Below are 18,332 nucleotides of genomic sequence, written 5' to 3'. Positions count from 1 at the left end.
TAATCATTAATATAGCTGACATTTACATATGTTAACATTAATTTTATCATTAACATTGTCACTCCTAATGGACATTTTTCAAAACGAAAAAGTATGTGGTGTATTGATAGGGTATCAGGGTACAAACATTAATTATCCAACTAAGCAGAGTTATAAAATCGACATATGCAATTATATATCTTCTGTTGGTAATGTATTAAACTAATGCCTAAGTTTTTGCATAAGGAATTGATTTAAATGCTTAATGCTAATGCAATGCATTTACTTGGTTTTTTTGTTAGGTTTGCATTGGATTTATTTTGCATTTACTTTTCCCTAGGAATGCAATTCATTTATATCACACAGATAAATGGTTTCTAGATCAACTATTTAGCTTACAACTCAATTTTATTAAACCAAACTTGCAATATCACTGGATACCACTTCCGGTGAAGTGTGTTGAAATCAAAAACATTTAGTATTAATGTGGTTAAGTATTTAGTATTCATACTAAAAGAATGAATAAACTATGTATATGAAGCTGCGTTCCATATTACAAGGCCAAATAAAGCTGGTCTTTTCTTAATGACACTACATTTAACAAATCTTATAAGTGTGCATGTATAAATGGTCACATATGTGTCAATTTTGGTATGATCGTGCTGAAATTTTCAATGAATAAACTAAAGACATGATATAACATTTCATTTATTAAATTTCATAAGAAACACATATTGAATAAGCATGCCCAATAACTGTGATAGTGCATTGTAAGCCAATGTTGCAAAATAAATTATTCCAATATCGTATCGTACCCTGACTGTTGATTTCAGCCTGCAGCATTGTTGCATAGTTTTTCATAATATTGGCTTAGATTTCTTCACTATTGGACAATTTTCGCATATTCGTAGGCAATGATTTGTGGTTTTGTACCAAAACTTCATTTGAGGCGGTTCATTTCACCCCGTGTATATAGCTTCTATCACCTTTCCATGAAGCTTCTATCACATTACAGTCTAGAGATTTTGGTGATATTCAATTACGTTGATGTTGTTTATAAATGTTCAGAGGTTATTGGCGCTGTGGAAATATGCCTGTGCATTAAAAGAAAATGTTTTATTTGACTAAATAGAAAATGACTCGCTAAATGCCAAAAATAACAGATAAATGTTGACTTAAATTTGTCAATAACGCGTATGCCCACCATTTCTGTTTATGCAAGCCTAAATTCTTCTCCTCATGGGGTGAACGTAACGTCTCATGAAGTCATTTGGAATTGCCTGACACTCAACCAGCAAAGCCTGTCTGTTGCCGTTGTTTACCGTGGTTTGCCCTTGCTCTGCGTCCGAGTTCATCCCAGATGTGCCTCTATAGGGTGCAGATCTTGGGAGATTGCAGGCCAGAGCAGGATGTTGACGTTGTTTTGAGCTAAGAACTGTGTGGTTATTCGGGCAGTACGAGGCCAAGCATTGTCATCTTCCCATGAATAATTACCAGTGCTGTCTTTTAGCCACCACCAAACCTATCTCTCTCCCTGATACAACATTGGGCAAATATCTCGTTTCTACGTCGGGAAATCCTAACTACCATCCGCACAACTGACCCTGAAACGTGATTCGTCCGAAAAAAAAACATTATTCCACTGGTTCCGCCTCCAGTGCTGATGATGCATTGACCATGCCAACCTGGCGGCCCTGTGAGGTGCCGTTAAAATCTGCCCAGTGTAAGGTCTCCTGACACGGAGAGGACAGTTTCACCGCCTTAAACGGCGTCGGATGGTCTTTGCAGAAATCCCAAGATGTCGTGCAGTTACGGTGATCACGTAAATGAGCTAACGTTATGGTGCGGTCGTCTCTACGAGACGTCGCACGTTCTCTACCTGGCCTTTGGCGATCATTGACGGAGCCAGTATTTGCATTGCGGTTTGCAAGGTTATGGATGGTCTGTCGAGAGCGCCCAAAGTGATGTGCAACGTTAAGTATCAGCATGCAGCATGCCTGATTTCCCTGATTTTCAGAAAGCCGTGGCATGATTTTCAGAGAGCCATGGCATTCCTGAGAATCGTCTAAATTACTCAACAAATTGTTTTTTCTTGGTTTTGATCAATAATAAGCAATTCCCGCTCAGATTGAACAGCGATATTCAAACACGTGGGAAGTGTTGGAAACCGGAAATCGACAATATCGTGCAGATCGGGCGAGGCACACGTGAGCCAGAGGCTCGATTTAAAGAATCAGCCAGTGTTATGTAGGTTTATGCGCTGATTTATAAATCCGTGGTTTATGTAAGATTGTCTATATTCGTATGATTAAGATATTTAGTGCATAAAGTTTGTGACTGAGTATATATGCATCTGTAGTATGGGTTGTGTGTACAAATAACGAAAAAAATGCGGTAGGTAAAGTACAAAAATAAAATGGACCATTTAGATAAATTTCATCTATACTTCCAGCACATTTTCAAATAATCAGGCTCTAACGAATACAGGAAGATAGAACAACAAGAACTTCCGAAAGCGAAAGGCTGATCAGGAGGCACATAACAGACTAACTTTTAAAGTTAAAATAGTTAAACTAAATTTGCATCTTATATACTTACTTATATACTTGTGGGTAATTCTTAATTTGGCCAATTTCTTATAATTAAAAGAACTTAATAAGGCGATGACCCTAAATCGGTCACCTGAAATCATTGCTAGGAAAGATCATAGTTTCTTATTGCACAAATATGTACACTATTCTATCCTACTCGGGCGAGGCTATTTTAGGCCCCAAAACCACGATTCATATTAATATGTAGATTCCCTCTAGGTAATAAAACGTTTTGAATTTATAAAATTTTTAGAGGACCGCTGGGAAATGCTATAGGTCAGATAACTAAACTCTAGGACATGCAGTTCCAGAGAAGGGATTTAAATACAATTTACTACGTAAATTGAAGGATGAGCATATTTTTTATTATGGGACCTGGTATATAACGTTTTAAGAGGTGATGCTACATAACAAATATCGAAGCCATGGACATTATAGTTTTAAAGGAATACATCTGTCTATCAAGTGGTTAAGGAGATGGTGTTTAAATAAATTGTGGATGAAGACTGCATGAGGACAACACACATCATGTTACCATAAGAGCTCACCTCTAAGGATTTTGTGCTTTGGGGAGAAAGAAGCCCTTTTTCCTGAAAGTCCAACTTTTCTGAAGAATCATTTATACAGAATTACATTACATAAATATCACAAACTGTGTTTAAGTATCAATGATTGTCAGTTCAATTTATTTATTTCTGTAAGTTTATATAACATGACAACCTGAAGTATAACATGTATTGTTTTATAGATGAGGTAACAATATACAAGTATACTATACACTGTATACAGATTAATTATCATTATATTGAGTTATAACATACATTGCACAACAAGTATTGTATATTCCAGAGATGACAACTTTACAGTTTAAACTAACCAATAAAGTTCACACATTAAGTCATATATACATAAACATAATAAAATCACATGTAAAAAAAATGAGAAATAATATCTTTTACATAATTACATTTTGTAAAAATAGAGAAGTAATAGCCATTACAACATCTTTCACAAAGAGCACAGTTTTTTTTAGTTGTTTTATATTCTATTCAATAAACAAAGTTTTCCTAAATTGTTGACAATCAAATAATAATAGAATGTACCATCATATATATTACATACAGTACACAATATAAATCTATAATCCACTGTATTACATACAGTATTACATACAGTACACAATATAAATCTATAATCCACTGTATTCCAGCTTCCATCCTCTGGTTTCTGGTTGAACAGTTTTGGTGGTGTTTTTATAAAATATTCTTCACACTGTTTGATACACAAGAATATTAGTTGTTTAATAACAAGCCCAATCACTTATGCTCAATAAAAAAATAATGAAATACATTAAAAATATAAATTAACAATATTTTCAAAACATTCAAACAAAAATGCTAGAACAAGATGTGTATGCTTGAAGTGACATAACATTTTGATATTTAACAAACTATGTAACAAATTGTTTTATCATGAAATAAGTCTGAGATATGCTAAAATAGCAGTTGCCGCCGACAACACTAATCCTGAAAGAAAACAGAAAGGTAATTAAGTTACAATTTATCAAATAAACAATTTTATGTGGTTTATAAGAAGATCTAATATAAAGAATATGTTAACAGTCAGGAGGACAAATATATCACGATAAGCTATCACTGTAGGTGTGATATATACAATATACATCTCTGTAAAAATTCTATCAAAAATATGTAATGTGGAATAAGTTCATCTAAACTAAATGACTGTCTGTCAGAATATGTTTAAAATAATTGTGTATCCATTTATAAAATATTTCTAATCATTCACTTTTTAGTTATTTGTAACTGTTAGAATATCTGTGAAACAGTTACATACCTATGAGGTATTTAAAGACGTCATTTCTGTTTTTCTCATTCTGGGTTCTAAGATTTGACACAGATACTTCTATTTTGTTTTCCAGTGCATTAAGGTTTTTTTCAGTTGTTGCATGCTGTAAATACACATTGACAAAAATGCTGGTAACATTGATTGATGTATGGAAACAAATGCTGTTATTTTTAGTAAAATAGAAATATAAAAAAATGTTGAATTGATATATATGAATCCCATAATTTAAACGACTTGGCTACCTTTACTTAAATTTTATGCATCAACTGTCAAATTAATTAAATCAAACAAGATCAGGAATCAATATAATTCAAATAGTCAAACAAGAGCAACGCTAGGCTGAGCATTATATGCCCGAAAGTACTTTTTCTTTTAGTAAGGATGAAGCCTTTGTAAGACATGGGAATTAAATACAGTATTACCTCCTTCAAAAAGCAATCCTCATTATAGCTGAAGAACATTAATGTATATATACAGTAGCTGTTTTCAAAGCACCACCATCAAGTTGTTATCTTGTAAGTAAAAATGCTACAACGGATAGACGAAAAGACGTCAGGGGTATAAAGCTGTTAATCCTATAAAAATTTTACAGCTGTAGGTTGATTAATGCTTGAGTTATTTAGCAAAAAATGTTTCCAGTTTTACAGTGATAGTAACCTTGATCTTTGACCTTGTGACCCCAAAATCAATAGGGGTCTTCTACCCAATATGAACAATCATCCTATGAAGTTTGAATACTGTGGGCCAAATGGAACTTAAGTTATGCTCCAGAAACCATTTTCAGTATTAAGCTAATAGTGACCTTGACCTTGTGAGCCCAAAATCAAGAGGAGTCTTCTACCCAATATGGGCAATCATCCTATGAAGTTGGAATACTGTGGGCCAAATGGAACTTAAGTTATGCTGCGGAAACCATTTTCAGCTTTACGGTAATAGTGACCTTTGACCTTGTGACCCCAAAATCAATAGGGGTCTTCTACCCAATATTGGCAATCATCCTATGAAGTTTGAATACTATGGGTCAAATGGAACTTAAGTTATGCTGCGGAAACCATTTTCAGTTTTACGGTAATAGTTACCTAGACCTTTGACCTTGTGACCCCAAAATCAATAGGGGTCTTCTACCTAATATGGACAATCATCCTATGAAGTTTGAAAACTGTGGGCCAAATGGAACTTAAGTTATGCTCAGGAAGCCATTTTCAGTTTTGCGGTAATAGTGACCTTGACCTTTGACCTTGTGACCCCAAAATCGATAGGGGTTTTCTACCTAATATGGGCAATCATCCTATGAAGTTTGAATACTGTGGGCCAAATGGAACTTAAGTTATGCTCCGGAAACCAAACTGCTAACTAACGGACGGACAGATGCACGCCAGGGGGTATAACATAATATGCCCGAAATTCTTTCGGGCATATAAAAACTGATTGACCTGGCAATGCTAATGTAATTGTAAAGTGCAACTTTATTATGTTTTGATTAAATGTAAGGTATAAACACACTAAAACTGATCCATTTGCAAAGGCACATTGGTTAAGACAGGAAAAAGGGCTAAATTTGATCTCTTTGGTATATGAAGAATTTTGTAACATATGTGTTGTTATCTGTAACGTTTAACTACACTACCCTACTGGTTGGACAAACAGATTCCTACATAATCCACTCCCTAACTAAAATTTATTACAGAGAAATAATCAGGGTTTTACAGACTGAGAAGTGGTAACCAATAAAATCATTTTGTGTGGATATATGTTACCCATTGACGACTGTTTGCCCGATACATAGGGAATATATTTGTTTGGTTTGAGTGAATATAATATTATACATGTATAAACACACTGAGCAGTGAGACAATTAGAGTATTTATACAAGCGTGTAGGGCAACGAAAAAAAACGTGGATATTTCTTACTTCAATGTGTGAAATATATAGCATACTGAAGAAAAACTAACAAATATTCATTTTATTTTATGGCTAATAAGTATTATAACAGCAATTTTTAACTGTTTTCATAGTAGCTCACTAGCACTGGAAAAAGACACACATAAAGAAGATGATGTCAGATGTTAAACAGCTAAGTGAATGCTGCGCACACAAACATTGGTAGTAATTCTTACTGGGTAACTATTTACTGAGTCACGATTTTAGAGAAAAAGTAAATTTATATTTGATTCGAGAAATATGACATTTAGAACAAAAAATAACAATAACTTTTATGTAAATTTATTAACATACTGAAACATAAGCCAAGTATACTGTTGGTAATATGGATTTTTATTACATGGCCAAAAAGTATTTTACTGGTTAGCATAAAATTTCAGCATTAAATTATAATACAAACCTCTACTTCCATTTTGTTTATTAATGTCTGAAGCTGTTTCTCATTCAGTGCATGCTGAAATATAAAGCAAATCATATATGTTTTATTTTCATATAATTATAGAAATGTTTTTAATAATTCTCGACTGAAGTCACCGCCCTTCCATCCCCATGAACCTTGCTTATATTTTTATGTTTAAGCCCTAAGATTAATGCCCAAGTCTGCAGAGTCAGTCAGATGGTAAAAATCCCCACTTAAAGCTCAACACTGCCATTTTGACTTATCCTTGGCAATCATGAAGTCAAAAAATGACCAAGGTTAAAAATGTTTTATTTTCTTTTACCTTCCTAGTGGTGAGTGGATCATTACTTTTAACAGGTATAACTAAGACTTTAAACGGGTACAAATTTTATACATGTGTCTCTGCAGATGTATAACGAACAGGTACCAGAGTACCATGCAGTTTTTATTTTGAAATTTTGTAATGTTACATTTCTTCTTTCATCCTGGCATTTGCATTTTGTATAAAAAAACGGCAATAAAATAAGCATTAATGTTGAATCTTCCTAAAATGTAGTGACTTTGCTTGTGGTGATATTCTGAACTTTCAATTGAACACAGTAACCATGAACTTTTAAATTTCATATTTTATTTTTGCTGACAATTGTTTGAACTAGAGATGTTAACACATAAATAAATCATACTTAAATCATTACTTTAAAAAGTTATAACTTTATCTTAAGTGTATGTTTGTAACTGAATGTTATACTAACAGCTTCTACAGCTCTAGATTTTTCCAGGTTGATATCCAACTTTACTTGACCCTCCAGTTTCTTGATGCCATCTGCAAGTTGTGCCTCTAAATGCTTAATCAAAATTCCTTGTTTCTGAAAATATCAAATCAATAATGCATTATTTATCTCATCTGACCACAATGGACTCAAAAGGATAGCTTTTATCCATGTCAATCAGAATTTTCACTTTGAATAGCATTCCCTTCTAAACCATAGCCTCAAAGTTGAAAAAAAAACTTCCCAAGGTTGTATGTCTTTAAGAACTGTACTGAAACAAATTTGTTGAATTGATAGCCCTTGCCATGTGATACAAATTACTTTAAGCTCCTAAGTATCATATATATAAAAAAAAAAATTTGGTTTGAATATTAAAACATTAGTATTACATATGTAATTTAATGTCTCTTGGTAATTCATTTTAAGTAAGTTGCTAAGAATTCAAATTTAAGGGTTCAAGTGTAGTAAAGAATAAAAATTTATGATACAAGAGCTGTTGGTAGGACAGCAACGCTCAACTATTCTTAGTGCTTGATAGTAAAAAAAAAATGCTTGATACAGTTACCTCCTCCAGTTTACAGGTTGGGGTGATGATGGTGAACAAGTGTGCAAAGTTTCAAAGCCATATGTCAATGGACTTTGAAAATATTTGAGGTATTACAGAAACTTTAACGTAAATTCTAAGTCGAAAAAGGGGCATAATTCTGTCAAAATGCTTGATAGAGTTACCTCCTCATGTCTACAGGTTGGGGTCATAATGGTGAACAAGTGTGCAAAGTTTCAAAGCCATAAATCTATGGACTTTGAAAATATTTGAACTATTATAAAACCTTTAACGTAAATTCTAAGTATAAAAAGGGGCATAATTCTGTCAAAATGCTTGATAGAGTTACCTCCTCCTGTCTACAGGTTGGGGTCATGATGGTGAACAAGTGTGCAAAGTTTCAAAGCCATATATCAATGGACTTTGAAAATATTTGAGGTATTACAAAAATTTTAACGTAAATTCTAAGTCGAAAAAAGGGGCATAATTCTGTCAAAATGCTTGATACAGTTCCCTCCTCCTGTCTACAGGTTGGGGTCATGATGGTGAACAAGTGTGCAAAGTTTCAAAGCCATATGTCAATGGACTTTGAAAATATTTGAACTATTACAAAAACTTTAACGTTAATTCTAAGTCGAAAAAGGGGCATAATTCTGTCAAAATGCTTGATAGAGTTACCTCCTCCTTTCTACAGGTTGGGGTTATGATGGTGAACAAGTGTGCAAAGTTTCAAAGCCATATGTCAATGGACTTTGAAAATATTTGAACTATTACAAAAACTTTAACATAAGTGGTTACGCCGACGCAGACGCCGACGGGTGACTACAATAGCTCTACTTATTCTTATCGAATAGTCGAGCTAAAAATCATTAAACCATAGAACAATTGATTTAATTGAACAACATCCATATTGTTATAACTTAAAGCTACACTAAATAAATATGTAAAAATATTTTGCCGTCGGCCTAAAAACCAAGCATTCTACAGATTAATTAACCTTTTTAACAGTATTGTTGTAAATCTTATCAAATATTGTTCATAAATAAGGATTTTAAACGGAAAACCCCACGGTAACACTAAAGTTCGTATACGAATTTTAACATGCAAATGAAGATTATAATCAGCTTATGTATGCGCTACGTCACAGTATTATAACTGCTATCCGGAACACAACAAATATGAGATTTTCTTGTGCAAATACATTATAACTGTTTAACTTCATGGTGCACTAGGCCTGAGGTTCAGTAAAAAGTAATCATCTCATAAACAAGAGCTGTCGGTAGGACAGCATGCTCGACTATTCTAAGTGCTTGATAGTAAAAGAGCCTTGATAATGTTAAATTTTTTAAGTTCACAAAAGGGCTAATTTTTTTTATAAATTCATGTTATAGGTCTTAGAGACAGTCTAATTATACAGTATTGGCTTGACTATTCGGAAGGTAATGTCACAAGGGTGTTTTATTGAGTATAATAATACTAATTACCTATGAATACATAAATTTGACAGAAAAGGTACAAAGGCTTGTTATTAAGATGTTTTATCAAGTAAATCACTGCTTTATTATTATGAATGCATAAAATTGTCCCAAAAAAGGCACAAACCCTTCAGTAGTTATTGAGATAACAGCTTACAAGCAAAACTTTACCACGAATTTTTAAGTTGAAAAAGGGGAGAAAAATCAGACTAAATGCAAGATAGAATTATGGATCTTTGTCAGTGACCTACAATTATGACCCTAAATGCATATGTGAAGTTTTAAATAAATATCTTGAATAGTTATTGAGATATGTAAAACTTGCATGTAAACATTAACCAAGAGACTAAGTAGAATCAGCCTTAGTGCAAGATAGAGTTATGGAACTTGGTCAGTGACACAATTATGACCCTCCAATTATGACCCTAAGTGCATGTGTAAAGTTTCAAGTAAATATCTTTGAAGACCTTTAACCTTTAACCAAAATTTCTAAGTTTCAAAGGGGCAAATAATTCTGCAAATATTGCAGGCAGAGTTATGCAATTTTGCAAACTGATGTACATTGTTACTATAAAAAAGTAATTTAAATTGAATATCTCAAGCAATAATTGAGATATTTGACTTTACAAAAAAACTTTAACCAAAATTTCTAAGTTAAAAAGGGGCATAATTCTGTCAATATTGTAGGCAGAGTTATCCAACTTGTCAATCTGATGTACCTTGTTACTATAAATAAGTATTGTAAGTTTCAATTGAATATCTCAAGTAATAATTGAGATATTTGACTTTACAAAAAACTTTAACCAACGCAGACGCCGACGCGGACGCTGACGCCGACGCCGGGGCGACTACAATAGCTCTCATATTCTTCGAATAGTCGAGCTAAAAAAGATTAAATTTGTATGAAAACATCCGTTACAATGCGGAAATATACCGTTAAATTAGGACGGCTACTTATAGTCATGTTTGTTGATTTAATGTTGATGTACGGATGATCAGAAGGCGGAGTTTCTCATGCTAACAGATATTGTACTTCCGATTTCGCAACAATGAGGTTATCCATTTTTTATGCTTATAAAACTCATTTTGGTTGTCTGGACAACAAAATAAGATCTGGAGTCGATATGAAACCCAATTTATTAATGAAATGTCGCTATTTCTGTTTTAATGAAATTTATTTAATGTAACTTTAAGGATAGTTTCATATTTATTAATTAAATTACATTTTACACTACAAAGTTGAAGTAAGTTACCTCAGTATCATTTCTTATCATAGTAAATTCACTTTTTTCTAGAATAACCATATCTTTCTTCACTGAGGCTATCTGAGCAAGTAATTGCTGAACCATTATTTCCTGAAAAATACATACATTGTATGGTAGAAATTAAGATGTCATTGTATCTTATCAATTTATTCAGGGAAATATACATAAATTTATAGTCATGAATTTAATAAGCTGTATACAACCTTCATGTATATACATATAATATCTCACACCAACATCTTCTAGTCAGTTCACAAAAGTCAATAATTTTAGCATACAACATAATTATGATCTTTTTGACAAGAGTTAATAAAGAGTGTCTGTGATAAATTGTCTGCCACTGCTTATTCACCAATCAAGTGGCATAAGTAGTCGATCACTTGTGAAGAAGTGAGTTAACCAGTAAACCCAGGGGGCAAAAACTATATAAATTTTATAGAGAACCATAAGGCACCATCTGGTTAGCTCAATAGGTAGATCATTGGACTGTGAATGAGGCCGTCTGGGTCCAATTCCCGGACGGCCAAGGTCACTTTCGTTGTAATTGATCATGAAATCCTTTCAACAGTCATTTGCACTGTACCTCTGCTCTGGCATGTAATAATTTTTTATTAGAAGTGATCAGTTCTTTGTGATAGTGTTCAAGGCAACTAGTACTGGTAAACTACTTGACAGCCTGCCCAGGAAGGATGCAGTGGCTTAATTGTGATCTGGTAAGTTCAAGAAATCAATAAATAATATTTTTATACCTGTTGTAATTTCGTGACCATTATTCTTGTTTGTTGGTCAACCACCATGGTAATTACATCAGACAAAACTTCTGTCATAGCCTCAGCCTCTCCTCTTTGAAACCCTAAAAAATTATATACAACTGTTTTACAATTTATGGAATACATGTACATATGTTTGATGTACACATTAGTTTATAAAACCATCCCATAACTGAATGTGCATGGTTTAATTTAGCAGAGGACAACTTGACAACACTCACAGTAATTCAAGTTCAAGTTTTTTTTTTATATTTTTGATGTAAAAGTTTACTCAAATTATAATGATGAATGGAGGTGAATATTTCAAAATTACTTAACTAAACCAGGATAAAGGTCATCCATGGTCAAAAGTTAATTCTATGTAATATACAAAACTGTACATGAATGTCTTATATTAAAAAATCAAAAACAAGTCACAAGGTGAAGTCCACAACCATACTTTACCTTTATCTATCAATCTTTTGGAGACTGCAAGTGTATCTAAATAGAAAGGTGATGAAGCTTGTTTGTTTGCTACAGGATCTATATTCCTCATCTCACCTGTTTTCTCAGTCACATGACACATATACTTGCATCTTATATCTGAAAATAATAAGACATAAAGTAATACTGGTAAATATCACCTACAATTCTATTCAATTTGAAACAACTAAGTACAATGTTTGTGCAGATCACAGTACACATATTGTACAATGGAATTATTTTCTGAAAAAAAACAACAACTTTTATTCACAGGGTTATCTCTGTCCAGTTTATTATGTTTATCATAAAATGTCATCACACAATATCCAAATTTTGCTACTTAAATAATAAACAAGAGCTATCCCTGAAAATTGACTTATGCCCCAAAAGGAAGCTTTGACATAAATTCCAAATCATATGCCAAAATACTGGTAATACTACCCCTGACTGCCTTTGATAAATATCATTCCATTAAAAGAGTAGGAGAAATAGTCTGAAAAAAATTTACTAAAAAAATTCATCATCAAGGGCCCATAACTGTCGTAAAAAATCATGCACAAAATCATGGCACTATGCAAACAATTTTATAAATGTTCACTGAAATTACCCAAGAGGTTTTGGAGATGAAAGATGGACATGTAGTTAATTTACTAAATAATCAAGGTACTATGCACAAGGCTTGGTGACAAACAATCCTGTGAAGTTTCACTGAAATCCTCTCAACAGTTTTGGTGATGAAGCGCTGACAGGCTTATTTTACTCAAAAATTGACCAATAAGGAGCCATAACTGTGCCAAAGAAAATTAAGCAGAATATCAAGAGAGTGAACACAACTAGGTTTAGAGACAAGCAATCCAGTGAAGATTCACTGAAATCCCCTATCAGTTTTGGTGATGAAGCACGGACAAGCTTATTTTACTAAAAAAATGACCATTGCTGGCATAACTGTGCCAAAAAAATTCAAGCATAAAATAAAGATACTACCACAACTGGGCATGGTGACAAACAATCCTGTCAAGTTTCAGTGAAATACCCCCCAGCAGTTTTGGAGATGAAGTGAAGACAAGCTTATTTTACTGAAAAATTGACCATTAAGGGGCCATTACTGTACCAAAAAGACTAAAGTGGGAAATAAAGACACTATATACTCTTATTTCAGGCTTAAGCTGCTAATAGTTTTATATGCTTTTATTTTCAGAACTGTGATATGTTAGTAAATATGTTTTATGACTTTGTTATTGTCGGTAAATAGCTTATTAGCTAATGTTTCTTGTAATATGTAAACCGACTAAAAATAAAGTTTCTTGTATCTTGTATCTTTTATCTTGTATGTACAACTAGGAATGGAGAAAAAAATCCTGTGAAGTTTTGATGAAGAGCTAACAAGCTATTTTACTAAAAATTTGACCATTAAGGGGTCATAACTGTGCAAAAAAAATCAAGAGCGGAAAATCAAGACACTATGCACAAGGCATTGTTACAAACAATCTTGTGAAGTTTCACTGAAATTTCCCCAACGGTTTTGGAGATGAAGCCTGAACAAGATTATCGGACGGATGGATGGAAGGACGGACAAACGGGAGGACAGTGTGATTACTACATGCCGCCCTTCAGGGGCATAATTAAAAGAAAACAAGCAAATTTATTAAATTTAATATTTCTTGACATCAGACACAACCCAGCAAACACATGATGTTGTATCAATGTTGGATTCTAATGTTGGATTCCAACACTGGAATCCAACGTCTAACCAACTTTGGAATCCAATGTCTAACCAACATTGGAACCCAACGTCTAACTAATGTTTTTGCTGGTTTGTGTCTGATGACAAGAGGTATCAAATTTATTATTGAATTTTTGTTTAGATGTTGGATTCAAATGTTGCATAGACTCTGGATTTTAGTTGTATATGAAAATTTTTTAGACGTCAGAGGCCGACGTCAATCCAACATCATTAACATCATTAATGACATAAATCTAACATCTTTTCAATGTATACACAACTACATGTACTTTCCAACCAATCCCATTTTTCATTTGAACTCGAATTTGTGCATTGATATCTCTTTCCTAATCAAATTATAATTCAAACACTTGTATTATGTCTTGGATTGTGCTTTATAATAACGCTAGTATGATAATTTAACGGCCAAGTTGACCCGTACAAATTTGTACATGGATGAAATGTTTTGAGGACGAGTGTTTAGGGCCGAGTTGGCCCTGATTTTACTTTAGCGATCATACCAGTTTTACAAGATTACTGCACTTTCTGGATATTTACCAAACAAATGACGAAACATATTTCGATTCCGGAAAGTTAAACGACTCATCCTAATCATTTACACAGTGACAGATTGCAGAAATAATGTATGTTCGCGTCTAACTGTTTCTACTTTCACTTTTGGACCGATTCGGAACATCTCGGTGATTACGCCTTGGTTTAGCAGTTGTCATCTTCCAGCAAAACTTGTATGTATTTAACATGTTAATCAAGAATCATCTTTGAAACCAATCTTTTAAATGTGTTTTTTTAACCAAGTACTATATCATACATCACCAATTCTTCAACTTGAATTCTACCAGATCATCGATGGAGCAGGGGCAATACCCCACCCATCCTATATTATATTATACTGTTATAGTCATAAAATTATTTTTTTCATAAAATTTGTTTTTGTCAAAAATTGTTATGTATTGTGTTTCAAATGTCAGACGTGAATTAAAGCCTTTTCTTATTGTATTGTTTTATAAAATTTTACCCTCTTATTATTTAACAATAACATGTAATATCCCAATAATTGGTCAATTATCACCTGCATAATGTCCAACTCGATGCTGTTTTTAATAATTTCATTTAAGGTGATTCCGCTTTGTCAGCCATGTTTGTTTTCACAAAGTCTGTCCAAAGTGAAAGTAGGCCAAAATTCATATAACAACAAAGCTCTTATTTTAAAATGATGAACCATTTGAAAGTACACTTCCAGGTTTATATCTTAAGGGCAATTATAAACAAAAATAAAAATGATAACAATAAGAATATTTACCTTGAATGTGCTACATTTCTGAAGACCAAAAACATTCTGTTGCAAAGTTTTATGCACATTTCATGAATGGCAAAATCCTTTTTTAAGTCTGTTTTAGTGCCTACAAAAGCTATTTTTTGCAGCAAATACAAAAATCTTTCAAAACTTAACTCCAAATAAATCCATATCTCGTGTCCTTCTAAGCACATGGCCTCCATTATTTTTTGTAAAAAAGTAGTGCAAGAAAACAATCATCATTTATAGCCTTATGAACTACAATTAAAATGAAAACACAATCAAACTTTAAAATCTAACCTTTTTTATGTGTAACAGTGAAGTGTGTCTGTTTGTCATGTACACAAGAGATAGATAAATGATGTTTATTTTCATGGTACTACTTTTTTACACATGTCATGGTGGCCATGTTTTTTCAAGGTCAGATAAACTACTTTCCTAAGGTTTATATTTTTTAAAGTTTTTTGTATTTTCTGCAAAAAGTAGCTTTTGTAGGCACTAAAACAGACTTAAAAAAGGATTTTGCCATTCATGAAATGTGCATAAAACTTTGCAACAGAATGTTTTTGGTCTTCAGAAATGTAGCACATTCAAGGTAATTTTTCTTATTGTTATCATTTTTATTTTTGTTTAAAATAGTCTTTAAAACATAGAACTGGAAGTGTACTTGCAAATGGCTCATCATACAACAATGTGAGCTTTGTTGTTATATGAATTTTGGCCTACTTTCACTTTGGACCCACATAGTGAAAACAAACATGGCTGACAAAGCAGAATCACCTTAAGGTAGACCATGGGTAATGGGTACCATAAGGAACTGTAAAATTGACAACATAGGACAGTTATATGTCTTCAAGGCCACCTGTATGCAAAATTTAAATAAAATTTACCGTGTGGTTTATGAGTTATGGATATATTTCTGAACTAAGACTTTGTCATTAGAAGGGCTTATTTTCAGAAATGTGGAAACTTTAAATAATCTGTAATATCATCATTATAAAAAATGTTTTTTTTTTGTTCATTTTTAAGAAACAAATAATAACATTCAGGTAACAAAATACACAAGCAAAAGGTTTGTTTCTAAACAAAATGTTCTAAATATGTATAAAAATGTTACCCTACCCCACCCACTTTAACCACTAATTTTACCATTTCCTTATCTAAAATGCCTCATTCAAAATATCCCTAAAATTTACCATAATGAGGGGCTGTTTTCAAAGTTTGCCTAAATTTTCTTAAAGGTATATTGGTTTATCATGCGAAATATAAAATACTTTTACCGTGTAGTTTTTATTTTATTAAACTTTGAAAATATCTGGTATCATATTTGCTATAAATGTTGGCATTATTTAGCAAATACATACCTACAAAAATTATATAATTTAAACCAAACCTTTTTTTCTTCGATAGGGGATCAGATAGATACATAAATAATGTTAAAAAGAAAAAAAGGAGAAAAAAAAAGTTGCCCCTTCTGGGGTTTGAACCCACGCCCCTCAAATTCAATGTAGTTGGCAAGTGATTCTAGCCTATTTGAATACTCTTCAAAGTGGAGGTAATGCGTTACCCATGGTCTACCTTAACAAATTTATTATATGTACTGGGGACCACCAAAACCGGACAACCACCAAACCCGGACGGCCCTGAAAATGCTTGATTTAGAATTTTCTTTGTTCAGTGGTTGTCAGTCACTTTTTTATCAACAATATAAATGCATGTTTCTTCTATAATTAAGTAAATAAATTTATTTCAACCTCCGTAAATGGTAATATTTTAAAGGGACTCCACTGAGGTTTAAAAGTCTAAAAACATAACATTTGAATTTCTTACATAAATGAGCTGTGGCACTTTAAACAGTAATATATGCAAAGATAGTTAAGAAATATACTTTGAAATAAATTGAAAATAGTATTTTTATGCTTTTCTTAGCCTAATTTGAGTGAACAGCGTTTAAACGTTTTTCAGTTTGGGTCAGTTTTTTACAATTTGAATAATTATTCTGGAAAAATGGTGTGCGAGAATGATCTGAAATTTTGCACAAAGATTAGTGGTCTTAACTTACATCAAATGGTACAATTATCTGGAAAAAATATTTTCAGTCCCATCATGTAAAAAAAAACCTCAGTTGAGTCCCTTTAATGTCTACTTCAAGAATGTTGATGTTGAAATTTGGGGGTCAAGAAAGCAATGCCTGACCTCATATAACTGCAATAATTATTTGCAAAGTAAACAATAGAATATCCAAAACTTCAGCATTTGCTGCTGAAATATTGTGTGTCATGTTAAAAAAAAAAAAAAAAAGAACACCGAAGCTTTTATCTGAATTAAATCACGGTTATTACATATCTTTCCGGACACATGGTACTGTAGTATGTACAATTTAGGTAATTTTGATACCCTCCTTGACGGGCCTCGGATATAAGTGTCAACATAATCAGAACTAAACAAACTAGTTTGTTAGTTAGGAGAAAATCCACAAAATACAGAATTTGACAGTGAAAGCTGAGTCAGTAAGAAGATTCGGTGTTGGATTTACTATTTAACAATGACTTATTTATCTATTTTCAGATACATATAAATGGCTCGTCAGATAAGTACCTCAGTTTCAGACCTGATCCTGGCTTGTTCAGCACTTTATGTAACTTTGTCATTGTTCCAAGATGGCTACGTATTTGCTGCTTCCGGTTTACTGATACAAGGGACAGCTGCAGGTGTTGGCGTGGTTAGATTTGCCATGAGGCGTCCAGAATCTAGCCCTGTTTTTAGAGCTCATAAACTTTTATCATGGTTAGCTGCGACAGCTGGAATGGGACTTATTGCTTACCAGTTTTGTACAAGTTATCAAGTTCTTCTGATGAGCTATATCATTATATCATTTTCTGGACTAGTCACTTTAACTTCACAATTTATGGATGCTAAAAATAAGCAGCTGTTTGTTCAAGCTAGTAGTGGACTGGCATTGCTAACTGTTTTAATTTTATCATTGCTAGAATGGAATGTGTATGGAATATCAGCTGCATTGACATACATTATATCTGGGGCTGTTTTTGGAAGTGATGGCGTTATATTTGGAGTTCAAAGAGTAGATTTACTGCATTATGGACTGGTAGCCGGAAATATATTCTTTTTGTTTTCATTAAGTTGAAGAAAAAAATGAAGCCACAAAACACTAAGTGCTTGATGATTATAATGTTGTAAATAAAAGTACATCTACAGCTAGTTTTCACAGTA

General features: G+C 32.9%; 2 protein-coding genes across 2 annotated transcripts; one reads left to right on the top strand and one right to left on the bottom strand.

Moving 5' to 3' along the window:
* Positions 1-3,738: 3,738 nt before the first annotated feature.
* On the bottom strand, positions 3,739-12,214 carry LOC132742425 (mitochondrial calcium uniporter regulator 1-like). Its single transcript, XM_060730848.1, has 7 exons — positions 12,046-12,214; positions 11,581-11,684; positions 10,820-10,921; positions 7,530-7,643; positions 6,778-6,831; positions 4,425-4,539; positions 3,739-4,096 (listed from the first exon to the last, which is right to left on the bottom strand). Exons 1-7 carry the CDS (start codon positions 12,164-12,166, stop codon positions 4,041-4,043), a joined length of 666 nt encoding a protein of 221 aa, XP_060586831.1. The 5' UTR covers positions 12,167-12,214; the 3' UTR covers positions 3,739-4,040.
* A 5,421-nt stretch (positions 12,215-17,635) lies between these two features.
* LOC132742424 (uncharacterized) lies at positions 17,636-18,332 on the top strand. Its single transcript, XM_060730847.1, has one exon. The coding sequence runs from the start codon at positions 17,680-17,682 to the stop codon at positions 18,244-18,246; it is 567 nt and encodes a 188-aa protein (XP_060586830.1). The 5' UTR covers positions 17,636-17,679; the 3' UTR covers positions 18,247-18,332.

This window comes from Ruditapes philippinarum, unplaced genomic scaffold (assembly GCF_026571515.1).
Source record: "Ruditapes philippinarum isolate M1 unplaced genomic scaffold, ASM2657151v2 ctg265_1_1_1_1, whole genome shotgun sequence".
NCBI lineage: Eukaryota > Metazoa > Mollusca > Bivalvia > Venerida > Veneridae > Ruditapes > Ruditapes philippinarum.
Note: the sequence above shows the minus strand (reverse complement) of the source record. Positions and strands in the feature narration are given on the sequence as shown.